This window comes from Leptosomus discolor, chromosome 5 (assembly GCF_034619465.1).
Source record: "Leptosomus discolor isolate bLepDis1 chromosome 5, bLepDis1.hap2, whole genome shotgun sequence".
NCBI lineage: Eukaryota > Metazoa > Chordata > Aves > Leptosomiformes > Leptosomidae > Leptosomus > Leptosomus discolor.
Window position 1 is genome coordinate 10,636,649 of NC_141395.1, and position 24,523 is coordinate 10,661,171.

Consider the following 24,523-nt stretch of genomic DNA (forward strand, 5'->3'; position numbering starts at 1 on the left):
GCTGTCAGTTTCTTTTCAATACTTTAGAAGCAAAACGGATTCTCCTGGAAGTGTTGTTAAAAGCCTCTCTGCTGTAAATCCGCTCTCTGTGCACCTGAATCACATCCATCCCTATAAACAGCCACTTGGAAACAGAAATGTAGCCATGCCTGGCTCATCACCTGGCCCAGCAAGAGTAGAAGGCTCCAGGCTTGCACAGAGTGATCAGCTTAACCACCCAAACCGTAAGAAATGGGCTGGATATGAGCCCTTACCCCAGCAGGGAGGCATTTTTACGAAGGGAGAGGATGCACAGGTAGTCACTACGGCTTAGCTGAACAGTGATAACCTCTCAAACCACCCTAATTCAAGGGGGTATCTGAGCCCTTCACAGCAAAGTAAATGATCCCAATTCCTAAACAGTGTGTAGCAGAATATATGATAAGGGAGGATTTCTCTGCCTCCCTGCTGGTGCCAAACAAGATCACAGCTGCACAAACAATTTGAAAGGAGAACACAGAAGTGGATTTAGAAATCCCCACATTTTTTTTTTTTTTAAGCCTTTAAGAGATCTATATGTCAGCTGCAGAACAGAGGGCTTCATTCTGCACTGGGCTGTCAGGGCGTAGATTTCCAGCTCACGTCTACCTGAAGCTTCCACCTCGCTTTCTTCCATGGCCACGCAAGGCGGCGAGGACCCAGCAGCCCCGCAGACGAGCACGGACCCACAGCCCAGGAAAAGACCATGTGATGAGGACTGCCCTGCACCTCAGAGAGGGCAGCACGTGGTGGTGGCAGCATGGGCGAGAAGGGCTCTGCCCAGTGCCTACCGACGTCTCTCGCCTGCAAGCTTGGATGAGTCACTTCGCTTTGCAAAATCAAAATCAACCCTGGCACAAACGGAGATGCCAAAACACTAAACGCCACAGAGAGGTCTGCAGGGGTGAGCTTTACAGGATGTGAGCAAAGAAGTGGTGAAGTGGTAGAAATTGTATCTGCGGGTATGGAAGATGAGACAGGGAGGAAGCAGGGGCTGGGGAGAGCCTCAGCAAGGAGGCTGCAATTGTCTCTTCTCCGTTATATCCCAAACCCATTTGGGTTTCAGCATCCCTCATCCCACCATCCTTTGCTTGTCTTTACAACTCCTCCTGATCCTTTCCCTGCTTGCACTTCAGTCAGGCACCATCACTAGGTTGTCATCTTGGTGCAAGTTAATGTGTTTTTCACTGCCACGCAGTGCTTCACCTCCCCACCCAGGGGATGGATCTCCAAGCTAACGTTGAACCTGGGATCTTCTTGGCTACATGAGGAGGTTTACTTGTGTTAGGAGCAAAAAAGGCCACATTGTGCCCAACTCTGCTAAAGTGCAAAGAAGTTGAATAACTCAAGGTTGAACTTCTTGCAGGATCCTGCCCTAGGCTCTGTGGACACAGTGTCCTCAAGTGAGCACACAAGACCAGCTGTGGGATTTTTTGAGGAACTGTTCAAATTACCACGTCAGAGTTCTCACAAATCTATAAAACCTGAGCAGATAGGAAAAGTGTATCAGAAAGCATATCAAATCAGGAGGCAGATAGGAAGTCCCTTACGTTCTTTATTGTCCATAATCTGACAAGGGTTTAGGTTAGCCACAAGAAATTTGTCATGAAAATTAAAGACAGATACAGGGAAGATGGAAATTCGAACGATGTGACTTTCAATATTTCAGACAAGACTGGGTTTGCCTCAGCTGCTACCACAACCTTTCAGATAAGTGGTAAGGTTTCTTTTTATTAAATGGATTGATATGGATTTTATCTGGTCTACGAAGAAAGCAGCACATAAAAATGAAATATTGTATTTATACTGCATATTAAATGCTTTTTACAGTGATTTTGCTAGTAAATTAACTGTCATTTAAAAAGAGAAGTATATGAAAATGTCCTTTCTAGCCAAAAGCTGATATTGAGCATCAGAAAAAATTAGATCTTCTCTTGTTCTAGAAAATTCCTAATTTCACTGAGTAAAACTTTCATGTCTTAATAGTTAAGATACTGAAATCACCAGATCCAATAAAAAAAGTAAGTTTATGAATTTTTAGCTGAATATAAATACTTCATTGCTGACTAAACCATTCTATTGTAAAACTAATTAAATCATTGTACATTTTTAAAACCAAACTTTAAATTCTTGATTATATTACTTTGAAAAAACTCAATTAAGGGTAACTTACTGAATGTCTGAAGTAGCTATTAATGCTTCTGAAATACTTTTTTCTCCCTAAAGGCCAAAATTTGACAAAGCAGTTTATTTCTTTTATACTTATTGGTGACGATTTGTTTTAAATGTTACGACTTGTTTTCATTTGTTCTGCAGGTCAGTTTGTTATTGATTTTTCATTTGTTTCAATGCATACATGCATCACTGTTGGAATTGCATGTATGTGGCGCTCTAGATGGAGAGGGCATGTGCTTTGAGCAACCCTCTTTGAATGGTGGCCTGGGACAACTAAAAGCAATGGGAACAGGGAGTTTATTGGTGCAGAAAGGGGAGAACCACCACATTCATACTGTTATAGACTGGGTTAAGTCTTGATGGAAGTGAGCTGGTTAAGTTGCCTAAGGGAAAGACAGTGCAAAGCCTGGGTGAGAGGAAGGCAGCCTGTCTTGGCTGCAGGACCTGGCAGTCTCGCAGAGGGCCCTTGCTGTTCCCCATCGCTGGAAAGCACTGCTAGTTTATTGTGGCCAAACCTGAAATGGCTGGAAGTGAGTAGAGTTTGTAGTAGGAGAGATGTGAGAGGATGTCTACCCTACTTCTGTTGGTTTTTAGAGCCTCGAAGCCAAAGAAAGCCATCCATGTGCTGTGCTCATACAGCCCTTGGCATCTATCTGCTGCTGCTGACGGCTGGCCAGGGGCTGCTGGCATACAAAGGTAACACTGCAACCTTACTGCAGGCTTGGCATTAAAAGACAGCTTTTCTGGGTGCGGTCCTGGGGCATGGGCCAGCGGTAATGAGCATGCAGAGAGGAAGCCTCTGAGGGAGCACAGATGCCCCTCTGCACACAACAAGTCAAAGCAGCTGCTGCAGGAAACCATTTCCCCACCCCATGTATATGCTTTGCATTCGCAAAAGCACTGCTGGCTGCACTCCCTGTTGCAGCAAGGACCATGAAAACCACCTGCCTTGGTCAAACAGTGGTGATGTTTAACCCCAGATGTCCTTCACGGGTGCCGAGGAGCTGCTCTGCTGAACAGGCATTTCCCAGATGGATCGGGCAGGAATATTCACTGCATGGGCCTTTTGTTTCCTCAGTGTTTAAGATGCAGACAGAGATATTGAAATTTCGAGAACAAAATACTTCCTATACAGAAGAGATTCTGCAAACCTCCTTTGCCGACAGGCTGCTTTGGGAGAGAAACTCTACAGAGAAGAACATGGGACATGAAGAAAACTGGAGGAGAAGCTTAGAAGAGGAAATCACCATAATTAAAAGCAGCAATGCAAACCTGATGATGATGATGAACAACATCACCCTGGTTGCAGGTATGGCTCCATTTCTCTGTGCTGGCTGTACAGTGAGGAGAGCTGGTTCCTCTGCACCACTGGCAAAGCTGGGACAAAAACCTAGTTCAGATGAACAAATAACTAGGGCAAGATTTGGTCTTCCTGTCAGTTAGTGATGCCCCAGTGCCCAGGGTTGGACACTGGCTCCAGACACCCTGGTTGGGGAGCTAGACACCTAGAGAAGATGGAGAACAGCCCTGTGCAGCCCCCCCCCCACGATCCTGCTGCAGCCGTACACGCAGCTCCGGGCTGCTCTCCCCTCCCGTAACCTGTAGACTTGGGCTCTGGGTGCCCACCAAAAGGGTGGTGTCTTCAGCCCAGACCTCAAGCCTTTCAACCCCATAGTGATATGTTCCTCACTGAGTGCTGACTAATGAAAAATATCCATTACATATTTATTTCAGGGCCTCCTGGACGCAAAGGAGATCCTGGTCCACCAGGTATGTTGGTAAATGAGCTGTAAGCAACTTTTCCTCTTTTCCTCTTTCTCTTTTTTTCCCCTAAGACATCTGAAGTGAGGGTTTGGGATTTCAGTCTCTAGACCCAGATCCTACTGCATGTGCAGACATGAGGAGACCTGCTGCACCTTTTGACTGATCCCCCGGGAGCCTTGGCTTGACCAAGTGCTCCCACAGAGGTCAGTGACCACCACTTAGGAGTATTTTGGCTCTGCCTCCTCACTGATACCCAGCCAGAAAAGCTCAGGGGTGATGGAGGAGCTGTACCTGCCATTATCTGCAATAACTGTACCAAATCTCCACGTGAGACAAGAGAGGACAAGTGAGAGGGTTTATGTTCATCCCACAACCAGCAGATAGCTGGGCTTTCTGACCCAAACATAGCAAGTCCTGCTGTCCAACTCACTCCAGGACAACTCAAGGAGACCTCCCCAATCCCTGCTCTATAGGGCCCCAGCTGAACAGTGCATGTAACAAACAGTGACAGATTTGGGGACCTTGCCCACCCTGTCCCTGCGGAAATCACCACACAGACTCAGGAATAAGCTGGGTGCAGGTGCTCCCCTGCACAGCCACGCACAAGCTGCTGCCCTGGGTACATGGGGGTTTTTGAGTAGAACTACACCCACTGCAGGAGAGAAATGTCTCTGGACTGTGAGGCTGCAGCAAGTCCTGATCTAATGTTGGCTGCACTTTGAGCAGAGGTTGGACTAGGTGATGTCCAGAGAAACCAGAGTTTCTATGATGATGATCTAAGATGCAACCCTTATTATGTCAGGTCTGTATCTCATCCATCCCTAGTTCTTGGCTACACTGACAAGCTTTTCCGAGGTAAAAAAATTAATACATTTTAAAAAAATCATGTTTTCATATCTTCCTGGCTGCACTTACAACATAGAAACACCACCTCCCGCCAAGCACTATTACTATACATCAGAGCCCAATAGTTCAGTGCATTTTCAGGAAAGATCTCCCCAAAGGTCCCCATGAGCTGTGTTTGGCTGGAGGACAGCTGGCCCCTCCCCAGCCACACACTCAGCCGAGCTCCATGGACTATACTCAAGCGTTTGTGCTGGTCCCTGCCAGCTGAAGATTGGCCTCAGTGGTGACCAAAGGCACATGCACAAAGGATGATTAAAAAATTCATCTCTTCTTCTCAGCCATTACTGTGAATAGATGATGTGTGTCAGCTGATATATGTATTTTACATCTCAGGGCTACAGGGACCACCGGGGACAAAGGGAGACCAAGGAATCCAAGGTAAGGCTTTTCTGACACCTGAATTACTTCTGCGGATGAACATAAAGTGACTTTATGGATGATTTTATGGGCAATCTTGTCCTCAGTCAAGGTGTAAGTCAGTAGGAATGTCATTTGAGTTGAAGGAAATAAGCTTATGTAAAACTAATGTGAACAAAAGCAAAACTTAGCAGGAAAAATTCTTATTTTAAAAGTCAGTGTGCACCAGTCATGGTGGGCCAGTTCTCCACTGCCACCACGCCACTCTCAAGTACACAGAAAGCAGAGTTCGGCTCATGCCCGCAGTTGGGCTGCGTGGTCTGCTGCTGGCATTCACTGGACAGACGATGGAGCATCAGAAAAGTGGTGTTGTCCTTGCAGGCTTACATGGACTGCAGGGTGCAAAGGGGAGCAAAGGAGATCCTGGTCCTGCTGGCCCAAGTGGTGAACCAGGAGTGAGAGGAGAAAAAGGAGAGATGGGGCTTGCAGGTAAGACTTCTTCGCTATCTCAACATTTTTAAGATTCTCTGATGTATTCCTGTTTAAACTCATTCTACTTAAAACACAAGGAGAAGTCTTCATAGGCCAGATAGTTCATAAAAACCCAGGCAGCCCTGAGAGTGCCTTGCCAGTCAATGAAGGAGCTGGGTGAACAGGACACTCAACCTGATCTGAAGGGGTTTAATTTTGTGTCATGCTCCAGCAAAGGTCCCGAAGTAGGGCTGGGGAAAGGGGACGTGCAAAATGTTGGCTCTGCACCATGGAAGTCTCTTTATAGAGCGACCTTTGCCTAATGAAAGCCACAGGTATTCAATTATCAGCCTATCCCAGATTAAAGCAGCGATGTTTGCAGAAGGATTTTCATGCTATAAAAGAGTACAATATAATTTATATGCACAAGCACGTAGATGTTAGTCCTCACTTTAGTAAAACCTATTTCTGAGAACTTTATATCTTATATAAGCCTGACTTTTATACGCCTTAAGCAGAAGAGTTATGCACCACGTTTCTCGCATGTAACATGCATTAGTGGACATCTCCTGGTGGTCTCACATGGACTGCACCCAGAGAGGAAAGGCTGAAAGCAGGATAGCAAAAGAAAGCAGAAGATGCATGTGGTGCAGAACAGGAAGGACAGTTGGACAGCTTGATTAGAGCTTCCTCAGATCTTCCATCAGATCCCATATACTCCAGTACACTCGCTAGCATAAAGTTGCTACAGAAAAGAACAGTGAAAGTAGGAGAAGTACCAAAAGGTAAGGACTTTGGGATGGTTCTGGAGCAGAAAGATGAAGGAGATGTCAGTCTTTAAATGAGGCACTTCCAAGTAATTCAGCTCTTTTGGAGCATGTGATCACCTGTTCAGAAGAGAAGGCTAGGGGAGATGTGGCAATTCCCTGGAAGCACAGGAGCAGAATATGCTGCCCTCCATCTCCACTGTGATTAGAATAAGGGAAGAGTTCAGACTATAATAAGGGATATTTAACTAGAGAAGAAAACGTTTTAGTGATAGGGATAGTTCAGGAAATAGACTGGGGAGGTGTCATGGCACCACTGCAAATCTTTAGCAGCGGGTCAGACAAACATCTGGCCAGACAGTCTGGTAGAGCCAGAGGTGGCTCGGACAGACTTGAGGTGCCATCCAGCCCTGTCCTCCTGCAGCTTCATGGGAATGACACTGAATGATAAATGCAAATTCAAGGCCAAACTCTGCTACTGGTGCAGCTAGACGGAGGTACACCACTGGCTGCAGAGACAATTAATCTGTTTGTTTTTTTTTTTTTTTTAATTTATACACATGTGCCGTGCTATTTGATAGGTCTCCGAGGACAGAAAGGTGAAATGGGCAGGAAGGGAGACCCTGGGCCTCGTGGACCCACGGGTCCTCAGGGACAGCAGGGAATCCCAGGACTGCCGGGTTTCAATGGTAAGTGCAGAGGACACAGCATACCCCACTGTCAGCACACACGTGCAAGGCTGCCCTAGCTGAAGCATTTGGCTAAGCCTCAGCACTGATTCTAGGATTTTGTTACAGGTAGCACAGGGGAACCTGGACATCCTGGGCAGAAAGGAGAGGCAGGTAAGCAGTACAGAAGGTACAGTTTCTTCTAGAAATATGAGACCCATCTCTTTGAGATGTTTCTTCATGACAAGAAAAACTGCAGCCAAGCTAGATGCCAGCATGGGTAAGAGAAGTCCATGATTAGACGCAAAAACTGTGCCAACATTGTGCAAACCCACCGCAGAGCCCCGCTGCCCCATCTGGACCACATTCACTGTGCAGGAGAATGAGAGGGTAAGAAGGGGACTGTACCATGGAGGGCCATGTCCTCCTTCCTGACACATGTGCGCACACAAAGGCAGAAATCGGCTGCTCTTTTAGGAAAGTGCTTGTGCCTCTCAAGGCTGACAGTCTGCAAGGACCTGGGTCCACACACCGCTACACTCCAGACCACCACTCACTGCACTGCTAAGATTGGTGCTGCCAGGGGAGGACTGCAATTCAGAGAGACACAGCATATGTTTTGCATTCATAGGGTCAACTCAGTCTGCAGAGTGCAGGGGTTGGTGATTGAGCTATGTTTCTTTTTTCTCCTTCATGTGTTGTGTTGCATTTTACATGTGCTGCTTTTGCTCAACCTCAAGGCGCAACTGGACAACGTGGACCTGAGGGAGTTCCTGGTCTTGACGGCAGACCTGGTCAGAAAGGGGAGAAAGGGGACCCTGGGCCCAGTGGTACTCCAGGTATAGTGCTACTCAAACCTGTAACTCACTGACCTCCTACTTTGTGTGATGTTTTGTGGGATGGCTTGGCCCTTACGGATATGTTTTTAATTTTAGGAATACCAGGCATTGAAGGACTCAAAGGTGAAAAGGGAGACAGAGGAGTAACAGGTAAAGGAGAATAAAACAGGTTTAGGGTCAACAACATGCATCATAGACCCTGTTGCAGTGAAAGTGATCTGCAATAGCAAGGAGAAGATTTGTTGAGTCCTGTTCTTGAAGCCCCAACGCATCCCAGGATGCTGTGGTGGGCCTGGGCCTCTGCCAGACTGCCGGGAGTGTAGCTACTCACTGGAGGGGTTCTTTCAACCATCTGTAACATGCATGAGGAGGTGATGTTGCCTGCATTTTTGTAAAAATAGAAAACACATAAACAAAGCAGTAGTTTAAGATGAACCAAACAACCTCCCTACCCTGGAGCTAAAGATAAATTTTACTGGCTGTAAATCTGATGGGGAAGGGTATTCACTAGCATCTGTTCTGGCCTCCACTGTAGCATTGCAGGAAGAGGTACCTTTGGAGGCCAACTTAGAGCACATAACTTAGGCTTTTTCTTTGACCCTCCATCTGAAGAAAGCCACCTCTCTGCCCTAGGCACCCAAAAGATAGGGTGACATTCTGCAGTACAAACCTGTTCCAGTACATTTCTCTTGAATCAGCCTTTCTAACCCTGAATTTATACGGTGCATGCAACCTCTCGTTTCCATCAGGAGGTGACAAAGCTCCGAGTGCTGCACCCTTCTGCATTCCTTGATACCTGGATGATAGGGATGGGAGTCATGTGGCCTAATATTCTGTACTTGCATATGTCTGATGTTCCTCAGTTTACATGTCTAGGCTCTCTCTATGGTCAGTGAAGACCCACCTGGAGGGAGGGTCTCTATCCCATCAGTGGAGTTTAGGGTATGAAATACATGACCAGAAGTTGATGTTCTTCAGGAAGGACGATTTTCCGCTGCCTGTGTTTTCTTGATTGATGAGGCCTGCACTGAGTATAATGGGAAATAAGACACTCACTTCAGAAATAGATGCTTATAGTGTAGAGAGTTAAACTAGACATGTTGAAATCCATCCTAAATACTAGTTTGCATAAGCTTTTATAAATGTATAAATATCTGTCTTACAAATTTTTGTTTGTTTGTTTGTTCTGATGTTCTTAGGTCTTCCAGGGCAAAAAGGAACAAAGGGAGACCAGGGCCCGACAGGTAAACCATTGTTTGAGAGCATGACTCATTCTGATGATGCAAAGCACTTTAAATACCATGTTCTCCTTCTCTTCTTCAAAGTGAAATGCTTGTCACATTCTTTCCTTGGGAAGGGACAAAGCCAATGACTTTCTTGCTTTCCACCTAGGCAGCCCAGGCCTAACTGGTCAAAAAGGAAGCAAGGGTGATTATGGCAGTCAGGGTCCAAAAGGAGAACGAGGAATAAAAGGAGCCAAGGGAGACCGTGGATCATCTGGTAAGGCTGTTTGCCACAGGGTCTGTGGAGGTGATGCTGCCTTCGGGTTTGGGACTGCACATCACAGACAAGCTGCTCTGGGTCATGTTTACAGAGCTCATTTGGAGGAACTCAACAGGCAGATCAGTCTTCCCAGAAAATGAATGTGCAATGTCACATTTACACCTTGGGAGGTGTGCTAAAAGACATGTGGGTAAACAGATGCATTAGATTTTCCCAAATCCCTGATCTCACAGAAAACTGGAACAAGCCATGTTCCTCTTTGCTTTGTACAGACACATCTTGCAGCATATCATGCTGCTGAGATAAATCTCATGTAAATAAGGCAGTCAGGAACACAGACTTGGAAACACCAGGGGCATTTATGCTTCACTAGGACAAAAAAGTAGTTCAAAAGGGCCAACACTACAGCTACTCTCCATCCTTACCCCCTCCCTTCCAATCACACAATGCTTCCAAAAGCCATAAGACCTATAGTAAGAAAAAAACCAAAAACCACAGTAGTTGCAAGATGCCATGGGAAGTAACCAGTGCTCCCGATGCTGCTTCTTTTAATTGTTCACACAGAACAGTATGAGAGTCCTCAGAAATAAAATAAACTAAAGCCTAGGTGGAGCTCCTCCATGCACTCCTTTTCTGGAGCTTTGCCTCTGGAGGAGGGGAAAAGTGTAATTGGGTTGACCTCAGGTTAGGGACTGCCCTCTATGTGGATCTCATCTCCTGGTCCCCAGGAGGAGACTGAAATGTGTGCTTTGTGGAGGTAGCTTTTGGGTGAAGAACTCATCAGTTTTTTTCAAACATCCCTGCTCTCAAGACTGGGATGCTACACAGAAATGTGGAGGGCTGTTGGGAGTGGCTTTATGCTGTCCTGTGGCAGCACCTGGAGAGCAAACCCCATGATGCAGATTTTCCTGCAAGTACTTTGGGAGATACCTGCTTCTGTAGAGCCCAAAGGCTAAGAGAGATGTCATTTTACAGGTAGCAGTGGGAATAAGATACATTTCCCACAAGTGAGTGGATGGGATATTGCATGTGGCCTTTTTCTTGGGTCACACATTAGTAAGACTTTGCTGTATGTTACCCTACTTTTCTTGCAATGCCACAAGGGGATAGAGCCCTCCTATCTCTGACTCACCCAATTATTCAGAAAAAGTTAATAACTGGATTTTCCCTGAAACAGCTGTCAAATATTTGCTTTTTTAATTTGGAACAGGTTCCCCAGGCGCCAAAGGGAGTAAAGGTGAAAAAGGAGCAGGTACTGGACTTCTATTTCTTCTCTCACTTGCCTTCTGGCATCGAAGCTACCTGACATCAGGACCAACGTGTCCCCGCAGCTGCTCACATTGGTTAATCCACAGCACAGCTACTAGAACCGAGGGGTCCGTGCACTGAGCTGCAGCCTGGTGTCTCCAGACACAGGAGAGGGCCTTGAATTGTTCTGATTTGAGCTACTAGTAACTTCTGGTCCCACCCTGGCTACAGCTGTGGAGATGGGAACATTCGTCCAGTTTGGGTGGTCACTGCTTCTGTCTTTCAATGTGCTTTTTTCCTCATGCCTGCATGACCAGTAGAGTTATTTTCCTCTCTTCTGAACTGTCAGGCAACTTCAATGAATTTATACGAATTGCGGAAGGGGGCAGGAAGGGCCGTGTGGAAATCTTTCACCAAGGGTCCTGGGGAACAATATGTGACGATAACTGGGGCATTGAAGATGCCACTGTGGTCTGCCAAATGCTGGGATACAGCCGTGCAATCTCTGCTTTCACAGCCACAGCAGGTGAGTCCATAACAGCCTTAGCCTTCCACCTCCCCAGGCCTGGCATGGGAGGTTACACACACCCAGAAAGCACCACAGCAAGGTCCTCTACATGAGCAGCAGGAGAGCAAAGAGGATCTCCTCAAAGGGGCAGCTCTTTCCCCTTGGGATGAGGGAGCTGCCTGTTAAGTACCCAAAGGCTTGATTTCCAACAAGCCAACCGTGCAGCCTAACGCACACTTGCTATTCACTAGGGTCCCTTTGAAAAAAAATATTAGTCTTCCTCTTTCTTTTGTCCAACATCTGTTTGCTTGTTTGTTTGTTTAATTCATCTTCCAAAGGCACTGGACAAATTTGGCTTGATGACGTGAATTGCAGCGGGAACGAACGTTCAATTTTCGACTGTCGGAAGTCCAACTGGGGTGTGCACAATTGCTCCCATGGGGAGGATGCTGGGGTGGAGTGCATTTGATGGGACACAGAGGCTGCTCTGGGAGCCGCCGCCTGCCTCTGCACTCTACGGGGCTCTTCTTCATTATACAAACCAAATTTTGTCACGCTGTGCTTATAGTCTCTTTACCAGGTCATAAAAACATTGGCAGAGAAAGTTGAATTTTCCATAAATTGATAATGGTTGCAAGACCCAACGGTAACCTGAAACATCCCAGCTGTCATGAAACAACTGGAGCTCAGGAACATGAGCCAGTTCACAGCTTTTCCAGTTACCTGACATCAGGTCATATGCAGTAGCTCACAGGTGTGTCTCCTCTAAGTCCACAGGGAGAAGAGATGGTCCACTTTAGCTTAGTGCAGTAAGAAAGAACAGGATCAGCATGCAGAAATGGGCAGTTACTGCAGCTGAGCTTGCTAGTCCATCTTCACCACAGTACAGTTGTGAGTCTAAGCCTAAAACCCCTGGTGAAGTGCATACACTCAAGACAGCAGATGCTCAGAAATCATCAGATGATCTCCCTAGAGTGCAAATATAAATGTTCTCCAGAAACTCGGCTGATCACGGGTTAAAGTGCAAATATAAGTTCCTGGGATCTAAGTGCCGTACTATCGTGGTTTAGCATAGAACTTGGTTTTGACCTTGGCCAAATCTCCTTCCTTCTCTGTCAGTGTTTCCTAACCTGTCCCCAGGAGCAATACCCCTTACTTTATCTGGTGTGTAAAGCTAAGCATTTCATACCTTTAGAAATTAGATGCTCCAGTAAAGCAAAGGGATGTCAAATAAAAGCAATAATAGGAAAGTATCAGCTAGTTAAACTTCCAGAGCGAAAATCCAGCCCCTAAACCAAAGTCTTCTATCTTAACTGAAAGTCTTATGTGTGTCTGAGAGAGTAACTGAAAGGCTTCTCATTCTTAAGGCCTAAGTCTTCCCCTTTTCCACCAGCATGGGACATTCAGCAGGGGACAAGCAGCCTATGTATGTGTAGCTGGGCACATTGCAACAACCTGCTTGCAGACCTTTGATTTAAAATATCAGAAATAGGTGCAAGCCCCCACATTTCTGCCTTAATGTTAGTCATAACTGCATCTGTCTACACAGCTTTGAAACTTGTTTTTAGTGCTTAGAAATCCAGATATTAGTGGAAAAACTGAGCAGTGCTGGTCAAAGCAGCAGGACACGGGGCATCCAGATCTGATGTGAGTGAGAAGACCCAGCACTGCCCAGGGTGCAACAGCGCAGTCTGCAACAAAGCTCATCACCATGTTGAACTAAAGGAAATGTTTGTTACGTGGTCTCAGGCCTCAGGAAAGAAGTATGGAAAATCCCAAGAGTTTTCCACTACCTACTCTGATCCCTTTGACAGTAGGAAAATGAAGAGTGATGTTTATAATTCCTGGCTAAGCTTTAGAGCAGGCAAGGAACACCTGCCACAAAACATGGGTGAAACCTGATGAATGACAACTATTTCAGGGCGGGTGGAAGCAGGCAGTGGCTTATCTGCATAAGAAGAGACAAAAGCTTTCTGTTCTGGTAGGGAGGCCCACCAGCACTAACAGCATGCTGAGTACCAGCACTTGGGCTAACACAGCTTTCTGCAGGGCTCCCACAGACAGTGCTGAGCCTGCACGGGTTTCCTTCACTTTTTCTTTGTATGGCAGCACGTCAAGAAAATATTTCCACTGTCAGGAAATAAAGGATTTACAAGCTGTATTCTCGTCTTGATACATCAGCATGTGGTGCTTACATTCCTATTTTCTCACTTTCCTTGCTAACGGGGTACATTCCTCACCATTTTTCAAGCTAAATGCTGAGACATTTGATTTTTTCATCAGGCAAAACTGCTGCTGAAGGGAAAGTCACCATGTCACCAGTGATGACCTTTTGGCTGAACTTAAATTCCCATAAATGTCCTTTTTGAAGAGTGGGCATCCAGAAAATAACAGCTGTGCCAGGATTAACGCAAAGACACCAGGGGTTAGATCTGCATGCCCAGGGCAAAGGACACCATAGTCCAGGCCGTCTACTCCTGAGTGCACCAGGAACAGGTTGGACCCAAGCTACCGTCCAGCAGTGCGGCCAGACACCAGAGCACGACATGCTTAACCTACTGGCCTGCCACTCCTTCACCTTGCAGTGCAGATGTAAATCTGCCAAATCTGGAGCAGGAGGGATTGCCTGGCAGTCCAGGAGAGCCGATACTGACACTGAAGAGTTCAGTGCCAAGTACACGAAATGCAGGAACTAAAGGAGGAAGCAGGATGCGGGCGACAGAAGGAGTACCTGTGTTTAAGCTTGGCAGCACCACGGCTGTGCTGCAGCACAGCCCTGGGGAAGGGCTCAAGGCAGACACACAGCCGGGGCCATGGCTGCAGGGTCTGGGAATGCCACTGCTAGAGGGGAACAGGTCAAAACATGAAGCTGCCTGTAAGCATTAGCATAGCCCCTTCAATTAAGTGGGGATGCAGGAACCAGTGCAGAAGTGCCCATACCAGTACAGTTCATTCTGGTCTGGGAAGGGAAACAAGACTCAGAACCAGGAGCTATGTTAATATTACTACGGTGACAAAACCAGAGCTTGGCAGGAAAACGAATACTGGCTTCATAAAACCACTCTGCGTGCCCAGTCCAGAGAGGGAAGCCCAGCCAGCTCAGAGAAGAGCTGCAGGCACAAAGCTCACGCAAGAATTAGAAACACAACCATTTCTGCCTGTTAAAGCAGAGCGTGTCTGAGCAGCAAGAGGAGACCTGAACCCAGAGCAGGGTGTGCCATGTGCAAGAAATAGCATCCATTGGAGGGGACCACTGTGGCCAAGTTGTAATGCCCATGATTTCACACTCCCTACGTCAGTCCTGATGGATCCTCTTGGAGAAGCGCTGCCTAGCTGTGAATAAACAGCAGAGGATGCTAGGACAACTTATGTCTGATCCTCTTCTGTCCAAACCAAGGTGAAACCAGAAAGAAGCCACTAATGTCATCAAAGCAGGAAGAAATTCTTCCCGGTTCCCATGAGAGGTAAGTGAGCTGAAAGAGTTGTGAGGGCTGTGAGAATGAGGCTGTGGGCTCGCTTCAAACAAAAATTTGAAGTCCAGCTTTAGCAGATTCAAAAGTTCACACTAAATTCCACACTTCTAATTCAAATCACAGACATCTGTGGCAGCTCCTCACTTGATACAAAATGCCATACTCGCTGCTATGTTGTGTTTTGGCAGAGGTAAGAAAAGCCCTTATTTAAGTCCGAAAAGCAAGAGAAAAAAAAACAACCAGATTTTTTTTTTTTCAGAACCACAGAATAAAACTAGCATGGGTACAGCTGGGACCGCATTGTCACTTCTTGTGTCAAATAAAGGTTTCCCAGCAAGGGCAACGGCTGGCCTTATCCTAACAGGGGTGCCACCGACGCGATGGGACCTGCGGGGTGAGCCCCGGGTGCCTCCCCGGTAACCTGATGGTGCCGGGCTACCGGGACACACCCCAGCGATCTCCACGGACGACGTGTGATTATCAAAAATGCTTCTTCCCGACACTAAGGGGAGCTCAAGGGCCGCCACCCGCTCCGCGGCACCGCCGCGCCGGGAGCCCCGCGGCACCGCCCGGCCCGGATCGGCCCGGATCGGATCGGATCGGATCGGATCGGATCGGATCGGATCGGATCGGATCGGATCGGATCGGATCGGGGGCTGCCCCTGCCCCTGCCCCCGTCCCTGCCCCGCCGTGCCGGGAGGCTGAGGCTCAGCCCGCACACCCCTCTCTCCCGCGGAGAGCCGCGGCTCCCGGCGCGTCCCGGGAGCGGGAGGGCAGCGGCGGCCGGAGGGTCCCGGTGACGTGGCCGGAGGGTCCCGGTGACGTGGCCGGAGGGTCCCGGTGACGGCCACCCGCGTCACGGGGAAGACAAAAGACGTGGTTTATTCTGTTCGATGGACTGAGGGCACACCGGCAGCGAGACCCGAAACCCGAGAGCAGGGCGCTCGCTCTAAGGGGGGTGAGGCAGGTTGTGGTGGTTTCCCAGTCTTTGGTGACTCCAGCTGTGGTCAACTAGTCTTCCCAGAAAGGGGTTTTGAAAAATAAGAGTGAAAAACACCTTCACGATTCAGTCTCTTGTGCCTGCTGCTGTCTGGGAGACTGCCAGGCATTCGGGACAGTTTCACACGTTTTTCTCTCCACTCTTCAAGGCTAGAAACACTCTTTTTAAGGCAAAACCCCAGATTTCGCCAGCATGCCAGAGGTGTCCGCTCGGAGGGACAGAGGAGGGGCAGCTGCACAGCTGTGAGGGCAGGACACAAGTCACAGCAATGGCACCTGGAGCCCAAAATCCAGCACTGGGACCCCCTGAGCAGCAGGTTTGAGGGCATTCATGCCCCATGCACCCACTTCAGCCCAAAGGAAGGTCCATTGGGGCAGGAAGAGTGACACAAGTCACCGCGGGATAGTGGTTGAGGGATGAAAAAACCTTTTGCCTCTACAAAAACGGTCAGCCCTGAGGTGTAGAGGCTGGCTCGCATGCCCACACCACCTCCCTCGCTGAATACCCAGCTCGGTGCTATTTGGCCCCAGCTTTTAAGAGTCCCAGCTCACCGTCCTACACTGCCCTACAATAGCTATCTATAATAGCTAACAAGGAATTGAACAGCTTTGCTTATCATTCACTCCCAGCACCAATTAAAAAGATTTAGTTAAGCAAAATGCAATTACACTGTCATGGATAAAAGGGATACAATTAATTAAAAAGGAATACTTTCCCTTAGGAATGCTGTTATTTCCAGATGCTCCCATCTCTGTCCCTGACCACTCCTCATAATCTGAGGAGATTTTGAGGAAGGAGAATTGGGAGTTTGAGTAGTTTGTCTCCCCATCTCGCTGACTCACATGTATTTCTGAGGTAAGTTAGCAAGACCCTCGAGGACGCAGATGTTCTCCAGAGCCCTAAACATCATTTCTGACATGACTGACAGTGTTCTCCCTGCTTTTCCAAGGAGATGAACATTTCACAGAGGCTGTCTGGCACCAAGCTGGCATTTCTCTCTTTTTGGAAAAAAAGTGGCTTTTCTGTCAACTATGAAGGAATGGGGAGCAGCCAGAGATGGTGGGATATGTGCTGTGTCCAGAAGGGAAGCAGCTAAAGTGCTGTTTCCAATCTGGTGTCCCTTGGGAAGGGAGGAGATGTGTGCCACCCCTCCCAGCCCGGTGCACAGGCAGGCACCCAGGCTGCTGGTTTCCCAGCCCATGGTGCAGAGACACTTGGTCCCAGCCAACACCTTTTCCATGGACAGTTGGAACCAGAAAGCTCAGCTCTGTTGCAAGGTGCAGATTTTCCAGCATCGGAGCTTTAGATCATGGAGGATCCTGCTGAGAAAGTGTGTTAATAAATAAAGAGTATTTATCTAATCATTGCCATGTCTCAATATCAGCATTACTCTCAAATCACAGAAAAGTGGCACAGAGGACAAGGCTGCAGGTTGCCAGTGGAGTTCGATGACAGGATGAATGCAGTTTTCATGGCCGCAACAGAAGGCACCCACAATTCAAAGCACTGGCCAGGCACATAGAGATGCTGAAGAGCAAAACGTTTACCAACTAAAAGCCAGTTCTCCAGTTTTCCAAAGCCTGAAGTTTATGCTGAATGCGGCTGTAACACATTTTGCCTTAGCAAAATTGTTGATGATTCCAGTTGCAAAGGTAGAAAAGGCAACTTCATTTGGCTCACAGCTAAAAAGTTGTTCTGTCTGAAGGTTGTTGTTTTCAAAAGTACATTAAAGCCATCACATTAAATGTCAACTGTAATAAAGGAATGACTTCTCTGCTCATAGTACAGACAGGTAAGAATTTTGATATACATGCTGGCTGTATCTAAAGATTAAATTGATCATGTAAGATATGGATCACTAATTGTATTTTCACCCCTCTCTTCTGAATTCTTCTGCTGTTTGCAGAGTGAGGTCATGTCACCACAAATCCGCTGACACATTTCTTAGCTTTTTCTGCCAAACATCATGGTGGAAGGCAGCGTCTGGCCTCAAAACCCTCAGATAGTTTTTTCTATTTCACTTGGTGTCAGAATTGGTCATGCTTTGCCTGGGTAACTCTCTTTCCACTGGCATGGTTCAGTAAAGACCCAACCAACCATCCAGTGCAGCACACAAGCCTGAGCTACAAATGTTTCTGATCCAAGCAAAGAGGTCAGTTTGTCTCTCCCTGGCACCGGTACGAAGCTGGAGCATGCATAGATGCAGGCAGCTGCTCTACCGTGACGCAGGGCTGAATTTAACCCAAAGTATTTAAAAAATTGTTAGTGGTAACTCCAAATGATTATCCATTTATTTCAGTGTTTGTCTTTCTCAAATGTGACCTAAAATCTATAAGTAATTAGTTATTGTACTGGCTACGGTACTGCAAAATGCTTCCCTTCATTTTCTATTCAGACTCTGAGCTATAACTCCAAAATCATTCTAGTCACAGCAGCCTTCAAAGGTCTAATGGGGAGGAAGGGGCTCTAACGCCTTAATATCTTTGAGATTTGCAAGAATGTTTGAGGATTTTCTGGGGATTCAGTGCAAGAGGAAAAAAAGAGTTTTGCAGGCAAATAGAGGAACTTGTGCCTTCAGTTCAAAAGGAAAGACACATCCAAATAGAGAAAGATTTAAATGTTAAAGTGCTAAATAAACATTGCTATTCAACAGCGGTCTTTGTCTTTTGAGTCCTAGGTTAAAACTACTTCACAGGGACTATAAAAGCTCCTTACTCTCCTTTGTTGAAGCTAAATGAATTTTAACAGTACAAGTTCCAGAGTGAAGAAGAATTGCCACCTAAAACTCCTCCCAAGTCATCTAGGTGCCACAGTCGGGGAAGGCAGGAGAGGACTTTGGGAGCTGTCAAATAATTATAACGTGTGTATAAGAAAGCAGTACACAAATTGCCTTTATTCTGGGTCCACTTTGTGATGTTTTGTGCAAATCCTAACAAACAAGTGGCATTGTGAAGGTGCTAGTTCCACGCCATCAGGGTATCAGCAGCATGATGGAGCACGGCTCTGCAATGACCTTGTATCTCACTGCCTTAGGAAATCCCACTGGAGTCAATGGATTCAGAGGGCTTTCAGACTTGGGCCGTAAATCATTCAAGATATGAATTACTGCCTTATTAGAGCAGCTTCATAACTGTAATTCCAGATAAATGCACAATTAGTCTGATCTCTTCTGATAACATGCCAACAGAAAAAAAAGAAGTCATCTCCTACTAAGCTGACTAGCTCTTCAAAGGAACTGCAGCAAACTTTCACAGATGTTAAGGCCAGTGGGACCATTATAATAATCTCGTCTGACCTTCTGCATGGTGCAGGGCAGAAGAACTCACCCAGGAATTTTTGCATCATTCTGAAATCACAGCTTGTTTTCTAGGAAGGTGCCTTGTCTTGGTTTGAAGTTTTCTGAAAGCAGAGAGAGCACCATATTCCTGAAAAGCCACCACATTCTCACATTAGTTAACCTGCTAGCTCTCTCTCAGTAACTCCACTCTTAACCTGTGCTGGGGCACTGGGAGCCAGGTGAGGTCCTTGAGGTACCAGGTGTTGTTGCCTTAAATCCATTCAGACAAGATTCAACGAAGAAAAGTTTTCCTTAACACAGTTAACTCCACCTGGCAGGGACACGCCCACAACCAGGTTTTGGAAGTGCTACTGTACCAGGCAAGCAGCACACCCATAAAGGGGTGCTAATGCCCTTGCTGGAGTTAAGAGAAAAGAGGAATGTGCAGCACAGGCCAAGATTAAACTGGGGGTGACCTTGATGGTTTTACTCCTGTTTGGCATCTGAAAGGGAATTTCTGGAAAGTTTTTTGCCATGGTAGCTGCGGCTCACACAAGCACTAGGACTCTACCATTGCCCTGATTGTGCAGTCGCTCTGATTTTAACGGAGATGCTTTGACTTTACAGAGTAGCTGGGGTGGAAGGCTCTCAACACACTTCTGAGGCCCCTCAAACTCTTTTCTTGGTGGAAATGAGATCAAACTAAACTTAAGTGGCAGTCTGCATGAGTAACAGCTCATCCCAATTACCCAGGGCTGTGAGATGAGGATCCCAGGGCTAAAAGAACAAGGGTGTTTTTTTCCAGATGTGGATAAAGACTGTTGACTCAACTTGCAGGGCTATAAAATTTTTCTAGTAACAAGCAGGGACAGACTCTTACAGCAATGCTGGAGGGAAGGGAAATACCCTGTCTCTGAGGATCTAGTTATTTCAGTCAGCCTGGAAGAGCTGCATAGCACTATAAATGAATCTCTATGGTTAAGAATAGATGGGCAGAGGAAGAACACCCTTCACTTCTCCTGTGTTTATACTTCAAAACTGCAAGATTAAGAGCGGGGAAGTCCCCTACTCCCGTTTTATTTGCTCTGGAGGCCTTTTTGAGTCCCCCAGTACAATCTGGCATGGAGAGGGCAGAAGATGGGAGAGAAGCATCCCTCTTTTCCAAGGGCTGCTGTGACCACAGTGCTCTGGGGTATTCTGACTTTCCACCTCTTGGACTAGGAAATGTGGAACAAAAAGTCATTTTTTCAACATTTTCCTTTTGTTGCTCCCGGATACACAGCGCCACTTCCAATTACAGGCCAGCATGTCAGTTGTGACCTGCTCTGGTGTGATGCGCTGTGACCTTGTGGGGCAGACACAGCGCACTAAGGATGTGAGGATAAAATGTACAGTCTTCAGGAAACATGTGGGGCCACACTTGGTGAAGGGGTCCTGGGTGATGAGACTTCAGTAAAAGGCCTCCAAGCATCACCCAGCGTGGGAGATGAAGCAGAGAGTTGTGACCTGGGTCACATCTGCAGCTGGTATAAATCAACATTGCTCTGTTGATATCTGGGGAGCTAGGCAAATTTGCACCTGCTACGCATTCAGGTCCTTTTTGTTCATTTTTGGTTTTGCTCAGCTCTTTTGAACACTGCTTATCTCCCATAAAAGCTGTTATAATAATGTTATATGCATTTCAGTGGTTAAGACATTGTACAAATGCCAGTCCACTCTTTTTCTCCAGTATATTCTATAACACACTTACAAAAACCGTTTCAGGGCAGGGCCAGGGGGGAACTTCTCCAATGGTGATGTGTTTCCTATGTATGGATTTGGGTGTAGGTTCACATTAGCAATGGCCACACACACTGACAGTGACCAAAAGGTTCAGGCAGCGAGCTGCTGCAGCAGCAATGAGAGGAACACATCCGGGTGCTGCAGGTTTCCAGTATCTCAAACACTTCAGAGTACATGCCCGTCATGTGTGCTTTCATGATCTCCCTTTTGCCTCGCAGCATGCTGTTGCTTCTGGCCAGGCAAACAGCAAGAAAAGCCCGTAAATATGAGTAGTGGGAAGGATGAGCACTTTCCTTTTACAGCAAAGCTTGGCATACAGACAAATAGACAGCCTTTGCATGGTACATCAGAAGACAGAAACTCACACTCAGTCTCAGTGAGACCCACGACAAATCAGACAAGCTGTTGTGCAAATGAAAAGGCTCTAGAACAAACATCCCTTGAGATATTCACAAAGTTGCCTCATCTAGAGATGGATGACACCAGACAAGTAAGGTGTAAGGTGGATTTTAGCATCCTCCTATGCTTACTAGACTAGGTGAGCATGTCTTTAGGCTGTGTTTTCTTTGTCCCAGAAAATCTAGATGAAAATTCCCCACCAGGATGTGCCTTTCCAACTGGCTCTATGCATTCAATGAGAAAACAGCATAAAGGGTGGGGGTTTTTTAGAAAAAAGTTCATCAGATTTGTATCCATGTTCCTCATGGAGATACTTTTGTGGTTGCTCTGCTAAAGGAGGCATATTCTGGCCGGGATAAAAAGATACGAACAGTTTCTATGTTGAATTTCACCCAGTCCTAGAAACCTGAGACAAGTGGAAAAAAGAGAAATGACCATAGGAAAGACTTGTGAACACCATATCTGTGCTGGTCTGCAGGTGTTTCATGCGAGCTAGATCATAAAATGAGGATTGAAGTCTTATTAATCCAGATTGGATCTTTGCCAGATGAAGGATTGCAGTTCTTACAGACATAGACTTCAGAGCACCTTCTGCAAATTCTGCTTCTCCTTCCAGGATCCCAGGTGGAAGCTCCAGCATGGTCTGAAAGCCTGGAGCAACTTTCCTTTGCTCCTAAACTGGAGCTGGGGTATGAGCTGCCCCTCACCTCCTTCAACACTGGAGAAAGGGGGAAAAATTGAAAGAAACCTTTAAAGAAACATCGTCTTACACAGTCTCTCCGTAAGACACGTGGGATAAGCTCTGAAGCTGACAACATGAGCACATTGAGTGACAGAGAGATTGAGCTCTGTCTCAGCCAAAAAGAGATGCACGTTTCCTCCATGCACCTGCAGAAGGGAGGTGATGCTGGCATCGTTTGTCTTCTTCAAGAACTGGAGTTATATTGAACTGTCGCAGTAGGGACCAACGCTGACAAAAATATATGTAAGAAGGCAGTCTTTATTAAGTTACAAAAAGCCAAGATGGCCGAGATGGCGCAGCAGAAAAAGCGTACCCTTTTATAACCTTTCTTATCTGTCCACCGGTTCATGCACTAAGGCTGTTATAATGATTCGCTCAACAGCTCTGTCCATTCACCTGTATTCACATACTGATTGGCTGGAGCTCCTACTGTACTTCCCACTTCATCTACTGTTCTCTTGCCAAATTTCTGCTCTGTGGTATTCACTTGTTTAGTTTCTCCTTGCTCAGTCTCTTATCACCTCCTCAAACCTGTTTACAACATTGTTCATCCACTTCTTTCATCTTCTCACGGGTATACTGAGATGCTGTCGAGGCCAATTTCATCTTCCTCAGTCAGGCTATCCCCAACATTGAACTAGCTAATTCCTTCCCTGACATTTACTTCAAAAAATTTGGAGCTTCCCTTAGAGGGTCTTCCTGGAGTTTAGCCCAGCAATGAGTCAGAGGCTAAGTGCCTCCCAGAGCCAGACTTTTCTGCTCCTTTGAGTCCCTCTCAGCAGTTATTTCACCCGTAAAAGAAATCCTATTCCAGTTCTTTACCTCCCCTCGCAAACACAGAGACCGCTCAGGGCCATGTGCCTCCCGTCCGTCACTCAGCACAGCCCCCATCAGCTTTATCAGCCACTTATAGCCCAGAAGCTGCAGCCAGGGCTGGACATGGCCAAGGGACTTTCTGGAGTCTAAGTGACATCTATAAATCAGTTGTTACTTCCTTTTCCCAGCCAGTCATAACCCTTCGACAGGCACGGTTTCCCAGTGCAGGGCTCACAGAGAAGACCACCCAGTCCCCGTTTCCCCACCCACTCCCCACACGGCCCCATGTGAAAGCAGATCTGAACTCCCCAACCAGCTGCTCCCTAAACCCAGAGGGAGAAGATTCAGGGTGAGATAGGAGTGAGTAAAAAGTGCAAGAGTAACGTCATCATCTGTAAATTGGGTGGCACTACCAAGAGTGGAAAGTAGTTAACTTGGCACTGAGAAATCTTCAAGGCAGATGGATTAACTGAATGGGATGTAGGATGCTTCAGGAGTCAGAATTCACAACCTCAGACATGTTTTGGCTGGTTGCCCAGGCATTTGAGGAGGGACTTGCTGTTCCTGCTGTGCACAAACCTGGGAGTCGGGTCTCTAGCCTTCCTCTCAGGCTGCGGGGCAGCACACATGACCCATCCACAAGTCCAAAAGTAGACTCACACACCAGCTTTCTAATGCAGAAAACAGTAGGGACTCTCCCAAAATGGTTATTTAAACAACGCATTTTAAATTGAGCTGCACTGATTATTAGAAAGTACAGTAATTTTCAGTCTCATGGCACAAAGGCATTATAAAACTGCCACGAATAGCACTTCATCAATGCCTCTAGTTCCAGCTTTCTCCCACTTTGGTACTTCTGCAGTTTAACCCTGTTTATTGCCGTTTACGTGTACACACCATTACAGTGGATGAGTTCCCAAACCATCCTTCGGCTCTGTGCCATCCAGCATTCAAGGATCCCGCTCCTTCACTTAGTATCAACACTAGTGATGAAATGGGTTCTGATCCAGAACATGGCAACAGGGACGCAAAGTTAGAAAACTGCTTAAGTTTTGTCAAAGCATAAGTGTAGAAGAGAGTTGCTTAGAGCTTCTATCTGATTTTCTTAAAAAAGACACATTTGGACAGGAGAAACTCCTACTCCAGTGTAGAAGGGCTTATTCCCCAGCTAACATCAAGTACCACAGCTAAGCCTATCTAATAAAGTATTTGCGGATCCTTTCCCCTATCTTTAGGGGTTTTTTTCTTCCTATTAATTTGTGCATCTTCTGCTCTTTAGCTGTAAACTGTTCCAAGATGTTCATATGATATGAATTTTATAAGCCAGATGATAGCCATCATTTTCACTTTCAGGAGGCAAACTCACGTACTCTTTCTTAGGCTTTAACTATTAATCTTTTTTTTCAGAGCCGTATGTACTGCTCTATTGATATTTCTGACCTTTAGTTTCCGAATATTCGATCTCTTTCAAATGAGATCGTGGTAGCTGGCAGTATTTGAAAACACTGATACTGCTAATCAGCAAAAGTCTTGCTGAATTTAAAAAAAAAAAACAAACCATTTTGTCTGTCTTGCATGACAAAAGACTAATGCTAAGTTAGCCCCAGCCAACACATGAAGGTTTGGAGTACAGAGAAGGCCTTTAGGGTTGGTTAACAAGACAGAAAATATTTCAATCACAGCTGAGAAAGGAAGAGATCAATGTCAGCTTTGCATAGGCTCGGGCAGATCCTCATCTGGTGTAAATAAACTCAGCTCTGTTGAGGTCAAAATGGTTTACATCCCTAGTTATTTTTCCTGAATGAGGTGA

The 24,523-nt window shown here is 46.5% G+C and overlaps 1 protein-coding gene across 2 annotated transcripts; it reads left to right on the forward strand.

Annotated features, from left to right (window-relative positions):
- Positions 1 to 653: 653 nt before the first annotated feature.
- On the forward strand, positions 654 to 11,693 carry MARCO (macrophage receptor with collagenous structure). Of its 2 annotated transcripts, none has more exons than XM_086465889.1 (15): positions 654 to 829; positions 2,783 to 2,889; positions 3,272 to 3,502; positions 3,928 to 3,963; positions 5,197 to 5,241; positions 5,602 to 5,709; positions 7,040 to 7,147; positions 7,256 to 7,300; positions 7,867 to 7,965; positions 8,062 to 8,115; positions 9,165 to 9,209; positions 9,358 to 9,465; positions 10,679 to 10,720; positions 11,066 to 11,242; positions 11,563 to 11,693. In XM_086465889.1, exons 1-15 carry the CDS (start codon positions 654 to 656, stop codon positions 11,691 to 11,693), a joined length of 1,512 nt encoding a protein of 503 aa, XP_086322015.1. The 2 variants fall into 2 exon arrangements, with proteins under 2 accessions (XP_086322015.1, XP_086322016.1); XM_086465890.1 differs by lacking the exon at positions 654 to 829 and adding an exon at positions 1,624 to 1,735 and having other exon boundaries at positions 2,788 to 2,889.
- The last annotated feature ends 12,830 nt before the right edge of the window (positions 11,694 to 24,523 follow it).